The sequence below is a fragment of the Metarhizium robertsii genome, assembly GCF_000187425.2.
Source record: "Metarhizium robertsii ARSEF 23 chromosome Unknown MAA_Scf_28, whole genome shotgun sequence".
NCBI lineage: Eukaryota > Fungi > Ascomycota > Sordariomycetes > Hypocreales > Clavicipitaceae > Metarhizium > Metarhizium robertsii.
In genome coordinates, this window is record NW_011942169.1 from 1 (window position 1) to 13,442 (window position 13,442).

Below are 13,442 nucleotides of genomic sequence, written 5' to 3' on the forward strand. Positions count from 1 at the left end.
TTTATTATAAATTACTTAAATTTTTAAATATTAAAGTATATATATACTTAATAAAAATTATAAGTAGCTAAGTAATTTATACTATAAATATTATACTTACCCTTTATAGTAAGTTTACGCTAGTATCTGGTGCGCAGAGCGGGAAGGTCTACCTTCCAGTGATTGGAGAAAGCTTAGGCCCAGAGCAGTTTAACACAAAGCCTCCTTACATGTATCGACGTGACGTCAGCACATGCTAGCTCAGTCGGTCCACTTGACGTTTCGAAACCAGCTTGCTGCCTGCGAGAATCATCGTCATCCTCATTCAACACTAAACACACGTAACTCATCCTTCACTTTTCGCAACCCTTGCGGGTACGTATGCTCGACTTATTAGTGTCTCTAGTCTTACTGAGCTTCATCATGGCGCACATTGTACCAAATCTTTTGCTCACCCGATTTCGTCAAATGCCCTTTCCACCAGTAATTCGACCGTCCGACAAGACCGATGCAGACGATGGAACCTACCATCCGAGCCCCATTGACATTTTTGTCGTGCGTACCATGCTCATCCGCTCTGTGAAATTGCCACCTGACTTGGTCGATGCCATTTTCGACTATGCTGAATACTGGGCTCGTTCTACCAACGCAATCGACTACCGGGCAGAACATCAAGAACTTCTGCGGATTTGTGGTTCTACTAAGGTTGAAGATGAATTTCTGGTTAGCCACTCCGTTGCGTTATATCATGGCTACATTGCAGAACTAATTGACCCCATCTTGTTCAGCTTCGTTCGTACCCAGTAGGGTTGACAGGAATCGAAGGCCAGTACACCCTGTCCGAAAAGCTGGCCTATGATACTCAAGAGGCGACGCCCCTTCCCAGAGGGACGGATTGCGATGCCAAATATTTTGCAAAATTAGCAAAATACCCAACCCCTCGACTGCTCAACCCAGCGCGCAAAGTTGTCTTTAAGATTAAAAGTCATGATCAAGGGTGGGTGAGTGGCAACGAAGGGAAGGGAACGTACAAGGATGCATGGACTTGGTTTGAAGCTGGATTAGAAAAGTTTGACGCGGCACAAACAAGTAAGGCCCCCAATCTGTTGACTTGATAACTGCCGAACCGTTGCCAACATTTACCTGCTAGGCGATGCGCAGAAAACGCCCGAATCAGAAAGTTCCGCTCTCCCTGTGCGCGCACTCCGACCGGTTTATCCAAAAATTGAGCGATTGCCAAAGAGTGACGACGACGAAAACAAGGAGGACGAGGATGAGAATGAAAGTGAAGCCGAAGCGAAATATAAATATGTACATCCTCTTAAGGCCCAGCCTGAATGGGAAATCCACCGGAACTTGAGGGCAGTAGGTGATATCCAAGAACACGTCGTCACCTGGTCATATTTGGATGATATCAAGGCGGAATCAGATGCCGGCAAGGTGCTCGACGATCAGGGACGTGGCCGGGCAACTGGTGACGGATCATTTGTTCGAAGCTTAGTCTTGGGCGATGTCATTACCGTCTGGGGCAAGGCGAGATTTCCAGGATGGGTGAACTGTGGGGAAACCGTGAAAGTTGAAGTTTACTGGGCTGTTTGAGATGCGGCCATGGATTTGAGCGGGCTTGATACACCAAGTAGCCTTTAATACGTATCTTTCACGAAACATTCAAGGACAGGCCCCATTTTATTCAAATTGAACTGCTCATGCCGGTCACATGCAAGCAGTCATGGTTAGACAGCTTCCACGTTCAGCCTCGTCTAGGTCGTCGACTCATCAAGCCTGAAAAGAGAAGTCAAGTTTTGAGAATGGCAGATATTTGAGACCACGGCTTTGGAGGCTAACTTTCTCGGGGAAGACTAGACCGCGGACGCTTGTGCAGGTGCCGAGACCTTGGCCGATATATCGCCCGCACCTATTCAATGTTCCGGTCGGGTCCCGGGGAAGCCCCACTGCGCCGATTCCGAGCCCGAGGAGGGGAGCCCGCCGGTTACTCTACGACCTCCGTGCCATTGTGCCGTTGTGCCGTTTCGTTCCAACCACAGAATAGACTACTGATTGCCAAGCGCAAGACGAAGAGTAGAGTATCTCGCTTCAAGCTCTTTGAAGAAGAAATGCGGGGATCATCCAATTACTGCTTGAGAAAGGGGCCAAGGACTCGAACGAGGATATAGGACATTGTCTCTAGCATCTTGATACGAAGTCAAAGGCAACAAAAATCTACGTCTGATCGTAGCCTGAATACTTGAGGTCCAATCGTTTGAGGGGTTACAGCATCGATTTATCACCACGATTGCATGCGACCAGAGTTCCCAGTGGACAATTCGAAATAGGGGGAGAGCTCACCATCCACCAAGAGCAGGAGCAACTCCACGGCTGTTCGCTCGAAAGATAGAGCCAAGAGGCTCAGCCTTTGCAATGAGTCGCTGGACCAGCTCATCAACCACTTCATCACCCTGCATGGTCCTGTTCCAGGCCAGCCGCGGCTGTGCAGTGGCTGGCATGCATACTCGCCTTGCCCCCAACGGACACACGCCTGCATCACCTGAAGTGCTGACACTCAGATGCGCTTAAAACCGTGCCTCGTCCCTCTTCCTCTTCCCGCGCATGTTGAGACGCTCGACAATGCCAACGCCATCTACGGACTGTGCACCGCCGCGGCTCCCTCTCCCTCTCCCTCTCCATGGAAGTGGCTCTGACATTCGGCAGCCTCGGCGACATCATCCAGCTCTGCCAGCTCGCCATCCAGCTCGGCCGCGCAGTCGGCGTGGGATGCGGGGCCGCCGGCGGCGCAAGCACCCGGGAATACCAGCATCTCCGGCACGACCTCGACGTCCTGGTGCGGGTGTTGATGCAGGCAGGTTGGCCCCCTTTGTCCGGGCAGGGCTGAGCTCCCTTTTTGCTCACCGTGTATGCGCCGTAGGTCGTGGCCACGTACCAGCAGCACGAGCTCTCGCCGTGTCTCCAAGTCCTCGACGATGTGTCCAAGTCGGTCGTCGACGAGTGTGCGAGCCTCATCCAAGACATACTCCAACACCTGCGCTCGCGCTACGGGGGCAGTCTCGGCGCAGAAGGATCCGGGAAGAAGATCAGGGATATAGTCAAGCGCATCGAGTGGAGCGTGAGAGAGACGCAGAGGCTTGAAAAGCTGCGGGAGAAGTTGCACGAGGGGGGTGCAGAGGCTGTCGCTGCTGACGGGCCTGGCTGCGGAGTGAGCATCCCTTCCCCGTACATATGTACCGTACCGTTCCGTTTCGTCTTGGCAAGAGTGTTGACACGGCTGCCGTGAAAGGAAATCCGCTCGAGTCGACAACGCCACCGTGTTGGCGCGGATCGATGAGGTTCAGCGGCTGGCGTCACAGGCGCGAAGCGGCCAGGGGGAAATACTCGCGTTTCTGAAGAAGCATCGCGCTGCTAATGAGGACCAGGGACACAAGCAGATACAGAAGCTTGGCGAGGTCTGTCGCCAGCTCGACGTGCAGGAGAAGGGGGGCCGCGCTATTCTGGCGGTGGCTAGGGATGCGTTTCGTGGCATTATCGAGGTCAAGAAGCTTCTGGCACAGGTGTCCCAGAATGTCATTGACTTGCAGGTCGTAGCCTCCAATTCCATATTCATCCGCCCGCTTGATCCCACTAGGGGGGTGCCCGTCATTCTGGAGGACGCCTTGGGACGATCGCTTGAGATCCGAGCTCAGTGGATAGATACTCTGGAGTGGGAGGTGAGCCAAGTGAACCAGATGGATGGTGTGTTCTTCTTTACCGGCTAACTGATCATGATCTAGGTGCTGAATGGCCTGCTTGCCGGCTACTTCAAAGGCCACAAGGGCCATGACATGGTTCAAAGGCAGGACTACGCTCTGGAAGAGAGCACGACTGGTCGAGATCTCAACACGTCCTTGCCGTTACGCCGCAGCTTGAGAAGAGGCATGAAGATCAATATGAGCATGATTTTTTACGGCACAGAAGTCGTGGTGGGGGCTTGTCCTCGTTGTCACACGGTGACAGACGCACCGGAAGATGTAAATGTTCAATGGTACGTGCATGTTTACCATCACTGGGGCACTTTGAGAGCATACACTCATGGGCACTAGCCAAATCGACGACTGCGGCATGTGGTTCCGTATGCAGAAGCAGGTTGTCAAGGCGTGTGGTCTGGCCTCTACCACTGAGGAAGGCGACGGCGCTTCTTCCGAGACGCTTGCTGGAGGAGAAGTGACGGCCGTGACGAGCATACCCGTCGAACCGGGAGACTTCCAAAGGGTACGGCTCCTGCGTCAATACGAAGTGCCACCACGGCCCAATGCCCAAGTCGTTGATGCCGAGCTGGCTCCGCCGCCGGCTCCAAGTACTCCGAGCAATGAGCTCGCAGATTCTTCGGATACGGAGCCGATGAGATCAGAACTTTCTGAATCGGAAGCCTCAGTCCCGGCAGGAGGGTCGAAGCATCGCTCAAAGCGAGCTGATACGGGCCTCGTCTCCTCCAACACTTTTGCTCGCGCTGGTGCGGGCCACAAGAACAAACACTGCGGGTGCACCACAGACATGTTCACCTACGTATACCCGGATGGCCACTCAGAGACCATAGCCAGGCCATCTCTCTGTCCCCAATCCCGCCACGGCTTGCCCTGCCGCAGGAACGTCATCTTTCAGCACCCGCCGCTTTACATCCCTTATGGCGTATGCCCGCCGGGAACGGCTCCGCCTCCGCCGCCTCTCCCGGCTCATTATTCTGCGCCGCCTACGCCCGACCGGCCTTTCTACCCGGTAACGCCTGGTCCGATGCCTTGCTCAGTCCCGTCGGCACAGAGCATGTCTTCCGCAGGCTTCGACGCCGATGTGTCCGACCTCTCCTTGCCGCGGAGCAGTAGCCTGCCCCGAAAGTCTCGCTCTCGCGGGTCTGCCGTATACATCAATGGTGTATGTGTTGATGGTCAAAAACGCCATGCCACTGCCGCAGCGAGGCAGACCCGGCTTCGTGAACGGCCTGTGGCTACTGGCAGCGCACCTCTGCCAGGCCACGGAGACGCAGGCAGTCGTAACCGGGACGTTTACAGAGTCCAGGAGCCTCGGGGGGAGAAGAACAGCCGGCGGAGGAGACTTGCGGAGGTGACGCACACGCGGACGACGGACATGGGTGAGGGGAGCGCAACTCTCCGGGACCAGGGACATGGCGCGAACCGAGAGATGGCGGCAGGATCCGTAGTGGTTCCGCCTCAAGCGAACTGGTATAGGCATAGGCCTCTCGGGGGGCAAGGCACGGAGGAGGAGGCACAGCGGAGGCGACTGATGGAGCGCATGATGCCTAGGAGGCGGGCGATGGTAGAACCGGCAAGTCAACGTCGGAGAAAGGTGGCGTATAATGATGGCGTGTACAGGTGGGAGTAATAGTTTGTATTTTTTGCTTCGACGTAGGAGAGTCGAGGTGCTTTATGGTGTGCGGGGGCAAGATGGTTTGTTGTGATATCAGGTGCCTGATGGGAAATTTGGCAGGGAAGGATATTTATCATCATTGATGGGCTTTTTATACAATTACCTTGTATTACTTGAAGATGGTATGAGTATGTGATAACAGAGGTACGCATTGTGGGATGGCTGCCAAGCTATACAGGTGATGCCCGTGATTCCCGTTTGGAAACTACAATGAGGGATACTGGTAACGATGCTGTACTGGGATTTCTGTTCAACATCTGTGCTGAACCTGGTGCGTGATGTCTTGACTAGGCACTCGAGATTCTGGTCTTAAGGCCCTCTGCCACTGCGCTTCAGCTTTCAAGACAGTCGCTGTGCACCTGGCATATTTGGTCTTGATGTCGTAGCATTGGTAAGTAGATTGAGGAAAGAAGACGCAAGGGCATTATTGTACAAGGGTAATCTTGGCTGAGGAGGTGGACCACGCAAGCGCCTTGCTGCCGAGACACGCCGTAGTGTAATTATTTGCATCTGGCTAGATTGTTTACACCATTTGTATTTGAGGCTAGGTGTCGCGGGTTCGTCATTATCCGATGAGTGTACATCCTCCGTGGCAGTGTGGTCACGGAACGGGCGGCATCCCAGACGGGGAGCATATTTTTACCGTACATGTAGGATAATCACATGTAGTATGCTACGATGAGTATGGATCTAACAGTGGCTCCGACAATTGACGGATGCGCTGGAGGAACTGATGCACTTGCAGCATGGCAAGGAAGCCATTGATAGGCCCAGTACTGGCATACTATTCAATGTTGCAAGTTATGTGTGTAGAGCATGTAGCAGAGTTGGGAAGGGAGCAGTGGCCTTCTGGAAGAGATTTGGAATAACGCGGGTACCTCTTGAGTACGGTAAGGTGCAATTGATCTCTTGTATCTAGTCCAGTGCCCTTGTTCACATACTATTTCCACCTTTTTTTTTGGTTTAGAAAGCTGCTGGTTGGTGTACTTGGGAAGTTGGGACGGCTAGCAGTTCTTGTATCATGATTCATAATAGATACACCTTTATCTCTTGGTCAACTTGGCCTGCACCTTGGCGCACTTGAAGCGATGGAAATCCGAGACTTTCGAGGCCCTAGCCTTGTCCGGCGATTACTATTTTATAATGGCTGTAGGGAGTACCTGCCCTTGATTTGCCACGGGTGGATATTAAAATAAGGAGTGGATGTTGAAGTGACATCGCTTGTGTGGAATCGTGTTGAGAATTGGAGCAGCGTGTAGCTGTTCGTGCCTCTGTCCCCACTAATTTCCTAATGTAGTTATTACATTACACCTCGACTCTGGCGTAGTATATCAAGACTCGAGATTCAGATACCAAGATGCTATGCGTCGTAGCTTTTGTAAAAAACAAGAGAAGAAAAACATATTTAGATATACTAAAATACATGTGCCTTGTTTGAATTGAAAAGTGTCATCAACCATGCACATCCAGTGTGACCGCTTGATTGGACCACGACGGCACCAACACCAATCTCTTGTAGCAAACGGAAATAGGGCTTCTTCCATGACGCCAATTTCCGGAACCCCGCCCTACATAGGGTGGACCGAGACGGGGTAATCTGACATTTGATGGCTGTGGAGAATCATGCACGGGCTTCCGCTTCGGCCGACGAGGCCATCTGATATCTGTTAGCTCTACTCCGTAAGCTAGTCCTCATCGTCCTTGGTAGCCGCCGGTCAGAAGCAGGGCATGCATAATCGCTCTGGCTACAGATGCGTGTTTAGATTGGATAGATGGCCAGCCATTGTGATTGAACTCGTCGACACAGGAAAACACGCATGGCACCATGAAAAAGCCCACGAGTGTTTGCCAGACGACGTCGCGAACGGGCAGGTGATTTGATATGAGACATGTGGCTGATAATGGCTCTGCCAAGAGAATCACTGGATTTTGACTCTTGTAATGATTCGCCGGCTTGGATAGATGGGAAAACAGCGCTGCCCCAAATGGCAGGCATTCCACAGGAAGTGAGGAGACTTGGCGAGCAAATACTTTGCTGTCATCTGCTGGTTAATCCAAGTCGATTTTTAATACTGGAAAAGAGAGTCGAGGTCACGAAAGCATGGCAAATAAGGATTGGGAAAACTAGAGATGTATTGACTTGTGAACACTAGTAGCTTCCCGGATTTTCTATCAAACTATTGCAGCGCACCGTCGTGAAGGTTTTATGCGAACCAAACCACCTGACTAGCTTCTCCAACAATTCCACTGCCGAAAAGGGCCAATATTAAGATGGCTACATCTCCCCGTTGCCCATCCGATGCGTATGGCGCCTTTTCTGTACAACCATGGGTTGCATTTAAAGGTTGACGTTGGTGCAGGGGATGTTGATGAGACCCTGTAGAGGAGGTTAGAAGCTGTGACTGTATACCGAATCTGGTAGCCGACTTACGTTGGAGTTTCCAGTGCAGCAGGCAACCTGGTTGGTGCACTGGTTCTGGATGGGGAGCAGAGCTGTATCATCGTGTTAGTCAACAGGCAGACTGTTGCGTGCTCGTGGTCCGACTCACCAAGAATGTTGATAGGTTGGCAGTTGCCACCCAGAAGGCCGTCGAGGACACCGCCGCTGTCGCCGCGGTTGCAGCAAGAGAGCTTCTGGTGGTTACCGCACTGGGCGTTGGCATCACCGTAAGAAGGGTGAGGCTTCTTGTGCTCATGGGGAGCAGCCAGGGCGGTGGCAACGGTGGCAGCAGCAACGAGGATCTTGAAGAGAGACATTTTGAAAATGTTGTTGAAAGTGAAAGTTGTTTGAGTGAAAGTAAGCTTGGTAGAACCAAAAAGGTAATTAAGTAATTAGATGGGGGAGATGTTTGAAAGCTGAGAGAATGTTGCTGTTGTGAGTGAGAGTGAGATGATGGATTGGACGGCGGGAAGGCAAGCACTTTATAGATTTCGTCCGACGACGTTTTTTGCCCTGATCCAAGGCTTTCGGCCCATCGCTTTCGTGCCTCGCGGCCACAAATGCAGGCAGCATCTCGCCACCATGGCCCATCCATCTCACGCATGCCCATGCCCCTTGGCCGCCCCTTGCGAGCCCTAACGAGACGAACCAAGGGCAAACACACAGGCAGAGCATCGGACCGAAACGTCGGTGGCTCTGTCAGACATTCCCATCGTGATTTGTCTGCATTCCTCTGGAGCAAGGGCGGGATGGAAGCTCCGCGAACAGTCGTAGTCGCGCCAGGAGTCGTCTTGGTCGACCCCACGGCCAGAGTAGGGCAACGCTCTACGTGTGAAACTTTGTTTTGACATCAAACCATTGCCGGTATGTGTCGGGCAGAGTAGGCCAAGTCAAACGCCGCGCCGGCTGCCCTTTGGGAATCCAAGGTGGAATGTCACTGGTTCATTTGATGCCTTCACGTGGGGCATCGAGAGAGATCGGCAGAGGAGTCTGTCTCACTCGGCTCGACTCCCTCGTTCCTGACGGACTGGGAGACGCTCGGTACTAGCTAGGCCGGCCTAACTAGTAGCATGTACACGGAAAAGAAAATAATATGTCACAATGACAAACAAAAAAATTACAACCGCAGGGCGGACAAAAGGGGTCTACCTCGACCCTCCATGGTGATTAATCGTTTGTGGCGCGAATAGACTTTGGCGCCGACATTAGGACAGGTACTAACTACCTAGTTAGTAGCATCGATGTCATTGCATTTGCCCCCGTTGACCTGAATGCGTTTGCTGTCCAACCGGCCGGAATGGGAAATCGTGTAGCTAAACCACCGCGACCCCGGCTACGAATCCGTGACGTCTGCCTGACCGCGCCAATAAGACACCACTGATGACCTCGTGCCGCCGCTGTCGCAATGCCGTCTGTACCGTGAGAATGAGGGCTTGTGAATACGAGCAGACGCACTACGGCAAGCTCTGAGCATTTGACCGCCGGCGTGCAACCCTACCGTTTAGACTTCAATGTTGCTGCCGATCATGCTACAACGTCCACCAGCGCCGTTGGCGGAAATACAAATTTTCCAACCCGCAATTCCAGTGTTTTGTTTCCCATGCTAATTCGCGAAAAGGGCATTCAGAGAAAATTCCCCTGCATAAACCAAACAGCAACTATATTAGCGTTGGGGCGATGTTTGATAGAGCATGTGCAGCGCCCTGAGACTCGAATCTTATCCGCATTCCCGTTGCTGTTTTCAACGCCTAGTGTCAGTCCGCTCGTCATTGAAGGGATGCATCTTGGAAGCTAGTCGCAGCAAGGAGTGGCGAGAACTGCTCTTTGCCGCCAAGGCTAGGGGCAAGACGTGAGCCTCCATGTAACTTGCATCCACTGCAGCAATACTCAGCACTAAGGAATGCATTGCCTCTTCTCAGCATGCTCACATGGACAATACCGAGCCAATACTAGTCTTGCAGAGCCGGAAGGCGCCGACCCTGCCGAGTCTGAGACAATCGTCCCTAGAATCTACTAGTGCGCCAATCGAAGAATGATTAGCGGGAATGCTAGGAAATCTAATTTTGCCAAGATCCATTGATGATGAGAATACATTGTTTACTCATTTTTTTTTAATGTGATCCAAGGGTCTCACTCGTGCTTTGCGTTTATCAGAAAAAGTATGAGGAATTGATGCCGCATACAATCGCATCACAAACCACTTTATTACAGAAAAATCATGTACTTTCAAACCAATAGCCATTCTTTCTTATCAAAACTATGAGAGAATACAGAGCTCATTACCTGCCCGACTGTATTTATCTTTTGCGTGAATTTGCTGTCCGCCGAAATATACAAAACCGCGGAGAACAAACAAGCTGAAAATAATATCATCTTTTGCTACCCTATACCTTAATTGCAAATCCACCTGTATTGCAGATCGTAGTCCTATCTGGCGGAACCAATTAAAACCCGTTCAATAGTCTCATTCATCCGTGACACATAGGTATCCTGTTTTGTTTTACCCAAGCGCCAGACCGTTCCCACCTTCCTCGGTTCTCAAGGATACAGTCTGCCACAAATTATGTTTGCTCACAGACAAACACGCTGTAGTATACTACAGTAAAGAACGCGATAGCCAGGTACATGACCTGGCCATCTACTTTTTGCCTCCCCTCGTATTTTGACCAATCAATTATCAGATGCAAGTCAAATGTACCATGAAATCTTTTAACCGGTCGGTGACTATAGATACGAGAAGGATACGATGACTTTCCTATCGACACGCACCACGACCGTCACTACGGCTATTGTACCCGGCCCTTGGGCCATGGATCGATAAGACGAAGCGAAAAGATACTATAAAGGACCGAATTTCGCCGATTTCCCTGATTATATGCGTGCCTTGATAACTCTTAACATAACGTCCTGTATAGACCCAGCAAGACACCTCTTTACAACGCCGTCGATCGATGCCATCGCCTATATGGTAAATAATTTGACCTAAAATTCCCTTCCTATTCCAAGACTACAGTGAAGCATACGAGATGAACATAGTTGGATGACTCCCTAAGCGTAGCAAATCCATCGCTCGCTGTTCTTGGTCCCAACTCTCTCTGTACATTCGGGTAGGGGTCTACATTACTATTAACATAGCAGACTAGACGTAAGATCTCGCAGAATAGCCCGCCCAAAAGGCGTAGCTTTACTTGGTTTCTCCATTCGTTACGAGTTTCTACCGGGGAGAACTAAGGTTAATCTTCAATATATGTCACGCTTACCCAAGGGCTACGACCACGAGACCTAAAGGGAAGCCAAGGACCTTAAACATTAAAAATTATTATTAAATACGTTAAGCCATAAAGCTCCAAGCCTTTGGCCCTTGTCAAAATATCCGTGTAAAAGCTTTGACAGTAACAAGGTATCGGCATTCCCACAGGAACCAGGCGCGGAGAAAAACAAAACCTAATTTGCGGGCCTAAATTAGACTCAGAATAGAAATCGCACGAAACGAGAACTACTTCCAAAATAGTATAAACAGGAAATGTGGCTCAGGAATAGAGACCTGTTACCGGCTCCTGGAAGTATCTTGAAACGCGAAGACGAGCTATAAGAAGCGGTAGGACGAAACGGGCGGGACACCAGCTCTACTCCTCGTCTTCGGAATGTGCAACGACAGCTCGTTTGGGTTTCTTGGAGTAAGGTAAAACCACCAGATAGTGTTTATCTTTTAGCTGCTTTACTTTCCTATCACTCACAGCTTCTAACGCATAACAAAATATACATTTATAATATTTAATATAGTACCAGATATAATAATTTTCTAGTTTAAGTACTACTAGGCATATAGTATAATTTTATTAAGCTTTACTCGAAATAATACCTTTATATATTAAAATAACTCTTTATAATAAGGAGTGTATAATATATAATATTAGTATTCCTTTTTAACTAGCTTCTAAATATTTCAAGCCCGTATAATAATAACTTACTATCTTTACTAGTGTGTTGAATATATCAGAAGGCTCATGTTTGTATTAAAAACTATATACGCCTGGAGGGCGTTCTAGAACAGCTTTCTTCTTCCAAGGCTCTAGCATAGTCGTACTCAAAGCTATTCGACAAGACCTGCTCGGACATTGCAAACAACAAGAACTTCTCCAACGGGCCCTCGAGACAGTAGCATTACGACACTGTCTGAGCTAGAAGAACTTTCTCATAGCGTGGGTTTGCTTGACCTCGCGCGGCCTTTTGTCAGCGCCACAAACGTGGGAGGTAGCAAAGAGCTCATATCACAGGCTCCGCCGTTGAGTTGGTGCTCTGAAGAGCAGCCGAGCAGGCGACAGCAAAGCGGGCAGCACATGATGGAGCTGAACGGATTTCTATTACGAGGTTGTATCAGATCCCTTATCTTTGAGGAATATGAGAAGGCGAGCCTCACATCAGGTTTTAGGACCAGTTCTGACGACACTGACCTTTTCACCATTGGAAGTGTGTTCAACGAAGACGACCAAGGTCTGACGGCCTCCGCATTGACTGGCTCAAAGCCGAGTCAAGACTGTAATCCGTTTGAGATCGGGTTTGGGAACCTTTTAGCCTGTGCTGCCTCGTACTGGACATGTCACTTCTCCAACGTGTTGTCGGAACGGCGCCCAGATCCTCTAGACTTGATTGCTCTAGCCGAAAGGATCCTCGACGGCTCGAGAACTGGGTGGAACAGCAGCGACGCCCGAACTGTTCTTATATTGCCGAATACGACTTCCCCGATGCTATGCCAAATCTTGATGCTCTGGTCGTTACCGCGATGTCTGGCCCGGCAGCATCCCTGGCCGACCTGCTCAGGCTTGACCTCCACGGCCCTGACTTTGCCAAAGACTCGGCACGGGCTACCATTACACATCTTGTCACGCGAGATCACATCTCGACCATCAAAGACCTCCTCGGGCACAAGGCCCTCCGGTTAAGCTTGTGCTGCACTGCATGTTTCTACGAGGTGGTACGCAGATGCTCTTGGTCGATCGAAACACAAGGCAACGCGCTAAGGGAATATGGAGATGTGTTCGATTTCCTGATCCGAGAGCTGCGCGAGGACCTCTAAGACCACGGCAACGACATCTTGTGCCTCGCAGCTCGCAGTGGATGCCTCGTGCTGGTTAAAACACTCTTTGTTGCGGCCGACAGAGATGGAGATCTGCGAAGATCAATCCTAGCGGTGCATCGGAACTTGAGCTACGGAAACCAGCTCTTGGGCACCCACCAATGTATTGGCGAGGCAGCCTATAAGGGTCACGCCGATATTGTTCGCTTTCTGTGCCAGCAGACCGACATCGAGCCGCCCCTACTATATACAAGCCAAGCTGGCAACACGGTCTTCCACCTTGCCGCGAGGGGCGGTAACGCTAAAGTTTTCTGAATCTCCATCCAGCGGAGGCCCAAAGGGTTCACCTTCGGAACCATGCACACTACACCGCTCTGGTCGATCTCATATACAGGAGCCCCGGGGGCGAGGCCGAGATGGCGAAGCTCGTCTGCCTCCTCTTGAGTCGAGGCAATGCTGACGCCGCCGGCTGAAACGACGACGCCAGATACTCGCCGCTTCGCACCGCCATTCGAG

General features: G+C 50.9%; 4 protein-coding genes across 4 annotated transcripts; 3 read left to right on the forward strand and 1 right to left on the reverse strand.

Moving 5' to 3' along the window:
- Positions 1-402: 402 nt before the first annotated feature.
- MAA_10296 (uncharacterized protein) lies at positions 403-1,578 on the forward strand (the record flags this gene model as incomplete). The annotated part of the gene is made up of 3 exons (XM_007828294.1): positions 403-702; positions 768-1,068; positions 1,130-1,578. 3 exons carry the CDS (start codon positions 403-405, stop codon positions 1,576-1,578), a joined length of 1,050 nt encoding a protein of 349 aa, XP_007826485.1.
- A 1,084-nt stretch (positions 1,579-2,662) lies between these two features.
- Positions 2,663-5,364, forward strand: MAA_10297 (uncharacterized protein; the record flags this gene model as incomplete). Its single annotated transcript, XM_007828295.1, has 5 exons — positions 2,663-2,818; positions 2,903-3,190; positions 3,408-3,698; positions 3,762-4,012; positions 4,071-5,364. 5 exons carry the CDS (start codon positions 2,663-2,665, stop codon positions 5,362-5,364), a joined length of 2,280 nt encoding a protein of 759 aa, XP_007826486.1.
- Positions 5,365-7,747: 2,383 nt separating this feature from the next.
- On the reverse strand, positions 7,748-8,166 carry MAA_10298 (hydrophobin; the record flags this gene model as incomplete). Its single annotated transcript, XM_007828296.1, has 3 exons — positions 7,748-7,786; positions 7,841-7,902; positions 7,959-8,166. The coding sequence occupies 3 exons, from the start codon at positions 8,164-8,166 to the stop codon at positions 7,748-7,750; spliced, it is 309 nt and encodes a 102-aa protein (XP_007826487.1).
- A 4,280-nt stretch (positions 8,167-12,446) lies between these two features.
- Positions 12,447-12,926, forward strand: MAA_11789 (uncharacterized protein; the record flags this gene model as incomplete). Its single annotated transcript, XM_011412827.1, has 1 exon — positions 12,447-12,926. The coding sequence occupies one exon, from the start codon at positions 12,447-12,449 to the stop codon at positions 12,924-12,926; it is 480 nt and encodes a 159-aa protein (XP_011411129.1).
- Between the last annotated feature and the right edge of the window lie 516 nt (positions 12,927-13,442).